The following is a 10,787-nucleotide window of genomic DNA, read 5'->3' on the forward strand; positions in this document are numbered from 1 at the left end:
ATTGGATTCATTCAGTTTTTCAACTTCTTCAACTAGGGCATCCATGTCTGCTTCATCAGAAGAACTATTTTTAGTAAGCTCCATTAGTTTCTCAGCATGCTCTCTTCTTTTTTCCAAAGAGGCTTTATACTTGACTTTGAGTTCATCATAGGCTTTCTCAGTCTGAGTGAGATGATGAGTAAGTTCCCTCACAATGTATTCCCCCATATCTCCTTCCAAGCGGTTAGACTTATAGAAAGGTTGGCTCTGATACCAATTGATGAATACTAAGAGGGGGGGGTGAATTAGTATACCAAAAAATACTGAACTCAAACACTTAAATAGTTTAGCAGATAACCGGTATGACAAATTTATAAATAAACTGGTTAAGATAAATGCAAACCAAATAGAAAATAAAGCATTCACCCACAAGAGCACAATCACCATAACACAAGAAGTTTTGACATGGAAACGCAAATGGGAAAAACCACAGTGAGTAGAAACTCACAAGTAACTATCTGCAGAATAGAAACCAGACCAGTTAAGGTCATACAATGTTCTTCACCAGAATAGATCCTGTTAGGAATCTAGATCTCTGTTAGGAGATAAGTCCTGTTAAAGACTACCTTGTGAGAGGATTTCAGATTCACAGTTGTGAACCGCCTTGTTAGAGGATTTACAAAGGCTTTGCTAGGCCTAACCAGTTAAGGGTTTCAGACTTGTCAAAGATGTGAGTAATCAACAAGTGAGTGATCTAGACACTAGCATAGTATGCTTGGTTAGATCCATGATAGATCATTGTTAATGCATTTCAGCATTACTTCAATCTTCAATATCTCCACACTCCTACTCTTCACACAAACCTAATTTTTTCTTCTATGATTGCACATACAAAACCTCATCATCTAAAACCCTAGACATGATGTCCTTATAAAGGAGTCAGATTTCATGTCGGTCCAATAGGATTACATTACAAGTTCCTAGGTTCAGTGCATCTACACACATTTGGTAACACTGCACAAAATCACCGCCAAAGTGTCAGTGGAAGATAACTCATCATAGAGTAATACCGGTTCATACAATTTACCGATTACCGGTTGTCAAAAATGAAGACTGGAAAAATGTTAACTACCGCTTTGTTCCTTCATACCGCTTGAGATCCTCAAACCACTTGAGGTCTTCATACCGCTTTGGGTCTTCAGTCAGTTTGTGACCGGTAAACATCTTCTGCAAAACACCGATAGTCTAAAGACTATAATACATAATACCGGTTGGAACAAATACTGGTTGAGCATAACTCATACATCAAGAAAATGATCACAAAACAAGTGTGTGTCCATCAATGACAATCACAACATCATCAAAATGCCAATAAGAATATCCCTGATGATACCTTCAATAGTTCAGTTGAGTTTGTTCCGCCCTTTGACAACATCAACAATGAGCTTAGAGTCCCCTTTAATGTCCAGATTTGTTATACTCATGGAGAGGGACAACCAGATCCTCCAAGCCAAGACCATAGCTTTCGCTTGATTGCTAGAGTGGCCATTCAGATTCCCTGCATAGGCAACAACTAGGGCCCCACTGTGAGTTCTAATAACACCGCTCTTAGCCACAAGACCCAAACATGTTGCCCCATCAAAATTGAGTTTATAGAAGTGAGGAATAGGGGGGACCAAATGACATTCTGCTGTATGAGACATTTAGAGCCATCAGAGTGAGAAAAGGTGTTAGGGAGGTTCCAGCTGAAAGCGATATCCCAATCTTGTTTTGAGGGAGGATTGGGTGGCACTTTGACCCTGGCAACATAAATGTTCTCCCAGATGAGCTTTAGGAAACTGTCAAAGACAGATTCCGAAGAGGCCTCCTTGTCCCTGAAGATCTTGTTATTCCTTTCCCTCTAGATGCTCTAGTGGAGGTGTGGGGGAATTTGTCTCCAAAGCTAGTGGACAAGAGGGTTGGAGGAGGGGCCCCCAAAATCTTTCATCAAATGCAACATGTTTTCATTCATGGTCCAACAAATGTTAAGCTTGTGACAGACCATACCCCAAAAGTCTTTAGTAAAGGCATAGTGTAGGAAAAGATGGGGGGAGCTTTCAACATCCATTTTACAGAGGACACATCTGTTAGGGAACTAGAATCCTCTCTTAGCCAAGTTTTCCTAAGTCATAATTTTGTTGTATAGAGTAGTCCACTAGAAGAAATTAATAAGGGAGACAGGTTCCCACAACAAGCTATTGTAAGCAGTCTTAGCAAAGAAATCCTTGGAGGGGTCCCGTTTCCAAATGAATTTATCCTCCCTAGGAAAGAGAGGGAGAAAGGTCCCAACTAGAAGCTTCTACAACACACTAGCAATAGGAAGCAAAAGAGGTTGATCAAAATAGTAGTCCGCCATATTCTTCCAGGTTTTGTTGAGGAAGTAGTTAAAGACCTTTTCCCCAAAGAATCTTTTAGTAGTATCCTCAATCCTTCTGAGGGAGGGGGAAGCAATGAGGGGCTTTACCCCAAGCTAACAATCCTCCTAGAAGAGAATCTTCCTACCATTGCCAATAAGCCACTTCATACTCTGGGAGATGGGGTCCCTACAACTGATAATATTATTCCATATTTTAGACCCTCTAGGAAGTCCATCTTCATTTAAAGTAGAGAGAAAACTGTCATTGCCAAGGTATTTAGCCCTCATAATATGCCCAATTTTATGAATGCCTAATCTCCCCTTCAGTTTTGGGTAGTAGAATTTATCCCAACCCACAAGAGAAAGGCTTTTCTTTTCTTCCATCCCAGTCCAAAGGAAAGTTCTTTAGATATTTTCCAGTTTGTTAGCCATGGCAGCAAAAATTTTGAAGAGGGAAAAGAAGTAGACAAGGATACCCTGCAGGGACAAAGCCAACAACTGAAGCTTCTCCACACTACTAAGGAACCTTCCCTTCCACCCAACCATCTTTTTCTACATTCTTTCTAGGATAGTCACCCAAAGGAGTTGGAGACATCCTTGACAATTAGAGGTAATCCAAGGTAAGTATCCAGGAGGGAGGCCATTAGACAACCATGATCCTTCGAATTTTATCTTGAAATTTTTCAGTAGTGTGAAAGAAGTAGATATTGCTTTTATCATAATTAATGTGCTAACCTGAGGCATTCACATACTAGTTGAGAAATGATTTCCATCCCTTGGCCTCAACCACCAAAGAGATCCCAAAGAGAATGGTGTCATCCACAAACCGCTATAGAATAGTAGGAGGAACAATGGAAGTAGGTTTGATACCCAAGAGGAGCCCTCTGTTAACCATAGAGCTGAATTTTTTTGCTAGAACTTCAGCTAAAACAATAAAAAGGTAGGGTAAAAGAGGGTCACCTTGTCTCAGCCCTCTAGAGGTCCCAAAGGTCTCCTAAGGGTTCCCATTCAAAATGACAGAATAGTTAACCATAGTTATGCATTCCCTAATAAGGTTTAGCAGCTTTCTCCCAACACCAATCTTTTGCAGAACTTTAAAAAGAAAGCTCCATTTCACTCTATCATAGGCCTTAGAGATATCTAATTTTAGCACCATACCAGGTTTATGACTTTTGTCTATAGAATGTATGATCTCATGAGTGGAGACGACTGCATCAAGGATTTGTCTATCAGGGACAAACCCCTTCTGACTCGAATTGATGAGGGAGTCCAAAAAGGGTTTAAGCCTATTGACCAAGACTTTGGTGAAGATCTTGTTAATAGTGTTGCAGAGGATGATTGGGCGAAAGTCTTTTAGAGAAGACGACTCCCGAATTTTAAGGACCAAAGCAATGAAGGTGTTGTTTAACTTCTTGAGAAGCTTTCCAGTTTTGAATAAATCTTTAGTAGCAAGAACCACATCAACACCAACCACATCCCAAAAGTCCTAGAAGAAAGTGAGAGGGAAGCCATCAGGGCTCGAAGATTTGAAGGCCCCCATAGAAAACACTGCATTCCTAACTTCATCCTCAGAAACTGGGGTCATGATAAGTTCATTATCTTCCATCATGAGGGGGGACATGAGGCAAAGAAGGAGGTTCTCATCAAAGATAGGGTCTCTAGTTTTGCAGTCATCTCAGAACTGAGAGTAGAAATAGTCAGTTGCCATGTTTCCCAAGCTAACTTCATCTTTGACAACCTGATTGTGGTCATCCTTTAAACAAGAAATGTGGTTCCTTCTCTTGTGGATATTAGTCAATCTATGAAAGAAGACAATATTTTTGTCTCTCTCTTTTGACCATTGAACCCGAGATTTTTGTTTCTAGTATAGTTCCTCCTTAGTAGAGTTCTCCTTCCATTTCCTTCTTAGAGCGGCCTCCTCTAGGTGGGTCTCTTCAAGGAGATCCCCTTGATCAATTTGTTCCTAAATAGTCGCCAGCTTGCTGCTGATTTCCTTTTTTTGAATAAAAATATCACCAAAAGTGTTTTTGTTCTAGCCCCTAACATTTCATTTGAGCAAGTCTAATTTTTAAGCAACCCGATACATTGTTGTGCTAGGGATATTAGTATTCCACCAACGTTTAATGAAATCTTTGAACTCAAGGTGGGTATTCCACATAACTTCAAATCTAAAGAGGTAGCTTCTTCTATATTACAATGGGTGGTACTAGAAAGAAGAAGGGGATTATGGTCAGAAACCATTCTGAGGAGAGCCGAGAGTTTCACATTGGAACCAATAACCCAATTGCCTGAGATGAGAAATATATCTAATATGACCTGGATAAGGTCCTTTCCTTTCCTAATATTGGACTGGGTGAATCTTTGACCAGTTAGGTCCACATCAAATATACCACTTTCTTATGAAATCCACCAGGTCAGTCATGTTGTCAGAGTACTCTTGAAAACCTCTCGATTTTTCAGAGGGGAAAAACGGGGAATTGAAGTCCCCCACAATTATCCAACGGGCATTGGGATCATTACGAAGAAGAACATAAATATGATTCCAAAGAGATAGCCTACCCAATATAACATTAGGGGCATAAACATTAATGAGGAACTAGGATTCCAGAGTAGAAGAGAGCTTGGAGACAACAAAGTTGGCAGAAGAGGTAATCAGGTTGCCAGAGAACCTAGAGGGGTCCCACATAGTGACTAAACTGCCAGAGGCCCCGCTAGCATCACTAATAAAGAACTCAGCCCCAAGCCAAATTTTACTAGAAATGAAAGTAAAGGGATCTTCAGTCATTTTGACCTCTTGGAGAAGGAGGACCTGAATTTTAGTTTAAAAGATAATTCTTAACAACATACTTCTTTTGGGGGCTCTTTAGGCCCCTCATATTCCATGAGAGAACATTCATTTCTTACATTTTATGAACATCTCCAAGGTCCTCTGTCTATCTTTAGCGACTTCCCTTCCTGCTTCCTTTTGTCTAGATAGTCTCTATGATGGGTGGCCCATCTTTAGGTCTGTCCCAATATCAATATTCACATTCCTAGTCTTGTGTGATCCAACCATCATTTGCAGGTTGTTGGCAACCACCAGAGGAGACTCTAGGAAAGGAGAGACCCTTTCTTGAGGTAGGAGTAACAAGAAAATTAGTAGAGCATGATGGGCCCTTTAGTAGCAACATCTCAGGAGGGAACCCAAAGTACCCAGGGGTTGTTATGGTTATGGAGCCATTAGCAATCTCACCATCCTCCAAGGAGGTGATCATCTTTAGAGGGATGGAGATAAGAAATTCAAAGTGACTGAGTTCAGTATTTACCTTTTTCGGAGCTAACAATACCTCTTTTTCTGGCAAGGGGTTGGGGGATCACTCAACTACTTTAGTAGGTGAGATGAGAAGTTTATTTATACTCTCTGTAAAGGGGTAGTCCTCACAACTAGTCCCGAACACCCTCCATGGAAGTAATGTCAATACTGGGACCTTCCTCAATTGCAAGACCTTTGAGCTTGAGAGGCTTGGGGTCCTGAAATTTGCACTGAGAGATTATATGACTCACCTTGTGAAATTTTTGGCAAAAGAGGGTAGCATTTTTATAGATCAGGGCCTGAGTCTAGCTTCCCAACCTAGACTTGAGAGTAATGAAGTTAGGAGGATTTTTGCTAACCATAGCCTACACATAGAAGCACGCATAGAACAATTTGGATTTGGTTTTGGTTATGTCGTAAACACCCACATAATGCCCAAAGGTGTCGCCAATCCATCTGAAAATGGCTTCATCCCAATATTCAAGAGGGAGCATCGAAAGGTGGACCCAAACCAAAGCTGACTTTTGCGAGTTAGCCATCGAATCAAAACCATCCTTCCATTTGCAGAGAGATAAGTCACATCTTCCATAGGTCCAACAACCAGGAAAGGACCATAGCAACGTCTTCCTTAGCAGTAAATTTGAAGAGGAAGAGAGCCCCAGGCATTGCACTAACTGAGACACTTCCTTTCAGTCTCCATTTGTCCAAAACCCATTTCGTAACCATTTCCACTATGGGTCGGGGAGAGAAAAATTTCCCCACTAGAGTGTAGCTCATGTTTAGCAGAATGTAGTCCAAGACTTTGTCAAGGATCTTAGTAGTCATGCCTTCCTCAGTTTGTGAGCAGATAGGGACAAGATTGGGGTCCACCTCCTCTAAAGCTTTCCCCACCAACACATTTTTCCAGCCCTTGACTGTCGCGCTATCAATAGGGTCCCTTTATCTTTTAGCTCATCATGAGCGATAGAATCCTTGGGTTTAGGGATGGAATCCTCAGCCTTGTCCAGAAACACCATGGTTTTAGGACAACCAATAGTCACTTCCTTCGGGGAGGTGTTAACAAGAGGTTTATCAACCGAGTTGGAATTTGCATCCATCAAAAGGCCAAGCACAGATGCGATAAAATTTGTGAGCATTGCAGAGACTAGAAGGGGATTAGGGTCAGCTGGTGGGGGGAGATGATCCCCACCCGCAGGAGCCATCATGGATGGAGAAGGTTCAAAATTCAAAAGTTGTAGAACAAAGTAAGGCCTTGTTGAATACGTTTATTATCATATGTTAAAATTATTCATATGTAACACTAATTTCGTACTTTCTTTATATGCGATTATGAGATAGTAGATTTATGAATATAGCAAGTTTTTTATAGTATTGTAAAACAAAACTTAAAAAAAAAAGAGTATTTAAAGACATGACACACACAAATTTTTATAAAGGTGGATAAAAGAAATTACAGCCAAAATTCTGTAATAATTAAAATACAAGTCACAAGCGGTAGAGAAAACATGTACAAAGCACAAGCAAATTTAGTTATTCTCCTCAATAATAGTTCATATGCTAAAATTTCTTAGCCAATAAAATTGTGAAAATTTAATTTTTAAAATATATTTTGTTAAAATATTTGTATTAATAAAGATTACAATTTTATTTGAATATTAAAAATATTTCATACCTAATTGATTAAAAAAGTAATTATTAATAATGAATTAATAAATATATATTTATAATTAAAATTATAGAATTATATACATTACATATTAATATTAAATGATAATCACTTAATAACTATTAATAATAAATATCAAAATATTAAATTTTATCTATTATGATAAGTTTCTAGTAACTACTTCATATTTAATGGATACACTTATTGTATTTTATATAAAATGTGTTTATTTCAAGAGATAATTACTAAACCAGATTATTATATTCTTAGAGAAATGGTAATTTATACTCACATTTCCAACATTAAACTTAAAACAAATAAAATCAATGGAACATGTTTTTGATAATAGAAGCAGCCAAAAATGAGGGGGCTGACCCATAGGTACAATTAAGAGAACAGTGGCAGGGCCATTGTTCGCACATTAACAACAAAGTAGCAGCCTTTTACCTCTATCAAAAACAAAAACCATAATATGAGAGTTTATCAACAATAAAAAAACCCAGTCAGAGTATAGTTCATAAGCTACGCAGGGCTATAACCAGCAAAATATAAACATAAGCCAAAACTGGGCTTATCCAACCCTCAACTACACAACATAGACAAAAACACCACCACATGCAGACAATAAATTATTTTTCCCTTGGCTCTTCTTAGGGAGCAGCTTTTGAGCCCATTCCTTCGCGAGGAACTTGAACAAGCCTTTGTAGTCGTCCTCCTCTTTGCCTTTCCCTTTGGCCATGGTAGCCTGCAACAGGCACAGTGTCATCACCGAGCATATCATGACATTCAATGCGAACTTGGACACATCGTGCATCTTGGACTCCATCGCCTCCAGTCTGCTGGTAATCACCTGCACACTATCAGAGAGGGTCTCTATCTTTTTTTCAAGCTCAATCAGGTTGGGCTCTTCTTCCTTAACGCTACTGGCCTCTTCAACAACCAACATTTTTTCAATCCTAAAAGTCGGGGAAGGGAAATTGGCTAGCTCCGGATTCATAGAGGAGACGGGGCTTTCAGAAACCTGGGTGGAGCTCACAGAATGGGGGGGTTTGTTTGTGCTAGGTCAGGGGTGCTTTAACATATGGAATGGAGTTTCTCATGTCGTGCGAGGAAGAGGGGTCTCACAGGGGTTTCTCCGAGGGTTTAGTGGCCAATCTGCTTGAGCGGTGAGGGGTGTTGGCTTCTTCAGTAATGTCCAAGTTTGAGTCAATCTCCTGGATTTTGACTCTTTTAGGGGTCCTCACCTCCTCCGAGGAATTATTCTTGGATTTCTTGCTGGAGGATCCAAATTCCAGGCACCGAGGGCTTGAGTGAATATTTGCCGGGGGTTGGGTTGAGGGGCTGACTTTTTGCACAGAAATGGAACGGGGTGGGCAGAGGGCAAGGTGAAAGTTATACAGGCAGAGCATGAGGCCCTGATGTAGGATGGGAAAATATTTCCCTTTCTTCTTAGCTTCGGCTATATCCTTAATGTTAGCATCCATCAAATGCAGAAGAAAGAACAGAATGGAAATAAGGTCTTTGTTCCTCAAATGGTTCAGGAACGGGAGATGGTAGTAGTAGAAAATGCCATACCTGCCCTCCAGAGTAAAATATTTCATCACAATGTAGCATACTTCATCCCATGGGTGGGGAAGTTCCTCCCTGTTGAAACCTCCATCCCTCTTGATAGGGTTCTCTCCATGGCGGAAAAATTGGTTGAGGCTGGTAGAATCCGCGATTCGGCTCTGCTTTTTCCATTTTCTGCCCTCCATTGATAGGCCCATCGCTTGAGCAATAACCTCTTCATTGATTTCAAAAGATATTCCCGCCATGGTCACCCTTCTATCCTCCCAGGAAGTCATGAATTGTTTGGAGACCCTCTTGTTGCTGCCCTTCATATTTTCCATGAATTTGTCAATACCTCCTTTGGTGCACACAAACCAGGCTGCCGGTCTGGCTTTGAACTCGTCCACTTTGTTGGGTTCCAGTCTGAGCCTGTCCCCCCCCATTCTTGAGTCCTCTAGATTCACAGTTTGAAAAACCAAAACACAGAGCCAAAGAGAATGCAAGACTGAATGGTTGAGAACGGTGTGTCGGACTTGAAGGGAATTGTCATAATAATTAGAGTGATTATTACCCTTTATGATCTCGTAGATATCGATATCCAAAAATCTACTCAGAGCATGCGAGCCTTTACTCGAGCCAATGTGAGTTGACAGATTCCCAACGCCGCCTTTGCCATCGCTAGTTGGCTCCATCCGGGTAATAATTAGAGGGTAATCATTTACGATGTCTGTGCTTTCATCATGAATCCATCCCATGTGGTAGTGGTGACTCAGCCTGCCCTTGATACGTGGCCGTCTAGGGTGGCAATTGGCGGGATCTCCGCGCTAATTTAAAAAATATAAGAAGGTTTCCCTCCGCATTGAGCGGAGGGGGCTGTCCTTTCCTTGAAAAATGCCTTTTCCTTTTCCAAGATTTCCTTAATGGTGATTGGCAGTAGATTGGAGTCCCTCCAGCATCGTAAGCCATTCTGCAGTCTTCCTTCAGCCTCCATGGAATCAGCGGCTCTGTTTCCTTCTCTGCATATGTGGCATATAGTGAAGTCCTCCATTTTGACCAGAAAGCACCCGATGTCCCTCAGAATAGGTTCCACTCTCCATCCTGCTGAAGCATTTCCTTTGATAGAATCAACAATGATTTGAGAATCTCCTTCAATTTTGAGATGCTTTATTTCTATGGAGTTAGCCATTTTCAGACCCCAAAAGAGGGCCATTCCTTCAGTTTGAGTGATTGTATTATCTCTTAGGTTGCCAGCATAGGCTACAAACATGTTCCCAAGATGATCCCTTATGACTCCACCACCAGCCTGACAGTTGCGTTGAGCAGAGCCATCAAAATTCAGTTTGAACCAGTGAAGTCTAGGGGTTGACCATCTAGTCATCCATCTTTTAATCTTGGTGTTGTTGTTGACATGGTCAAAGCCAGGGGGGAGCTTCCAACAAACATCGATCTTCTTATCCACCTCATCAGGAGGATTGGGGGGATTTTCCATTTTGTGACTTCTAAATTTTTCGTAATCATCTTAAAGCAGACGTGAGCCACAGAGTCCTGGGGGGTCTCAGTGTCTTTGAAATTTTTTTTATTTCTTTCTTTCCATAAGGCCCAGCAGATGTGAGGTGGGATTTGTTTCTAGAGTTGAATGATGAGGGGATGATGGGAGGGGGGGGGGGGGGTCCAATCGAAACCAAAGTTTTTTATATTCTTCTGAAAGACCCAGCAGAGACTGCATTTCTGAAGAGTGATAGACCAAATGTGAGCTGCAAAGGGACAAAGTACAAAAAGGTGTTGATAGATTCCTCATCAGCTTTGTACAAGCTGCATCTATTGGGGAGATGGAATCCCCTTTTTTTTAGATTATCAAGCATAAAGGTTTTACCATGCATGAGGGCCCACCAGAAAAAATTAATTTT

General features: G+C 40.8%; 1 protein-coding gene across 1 annotated transcript; it reads right to left on the bottom strand.

The window, feature by feature from the left end:
* Positions 1–9,709: 9,709 nt before the first annotated feature.
* LOC131857432 (uncharacterized) lies at positions 9,710–10,369 on the bottom strand. The gene has a single exon (XM_059210008.1). It carries the CDS (start codon positions 10,367–10,369, stop codon positions 9,710–9,712), a length of 660 nt encoding a protein of 219 aa, XP_059065991.1.
* Positions 10,370–10,787: the final 418 nt, after the last annotated feature.

Source organism: Cryptomeria japonica, chromosome 1, assembly GCF_030272615.1.
Source record: "Cryptomeria japonica chromosome 1, Sugi_1.0, whole genome shotgun sequence".
Lineage (NCBI taxonomy): Eukaryota > Viridiplantae > Streptophyta > Pinopsida > Cupressales > Cupressaceae > Cryptomeria > Cryptomeria japonica.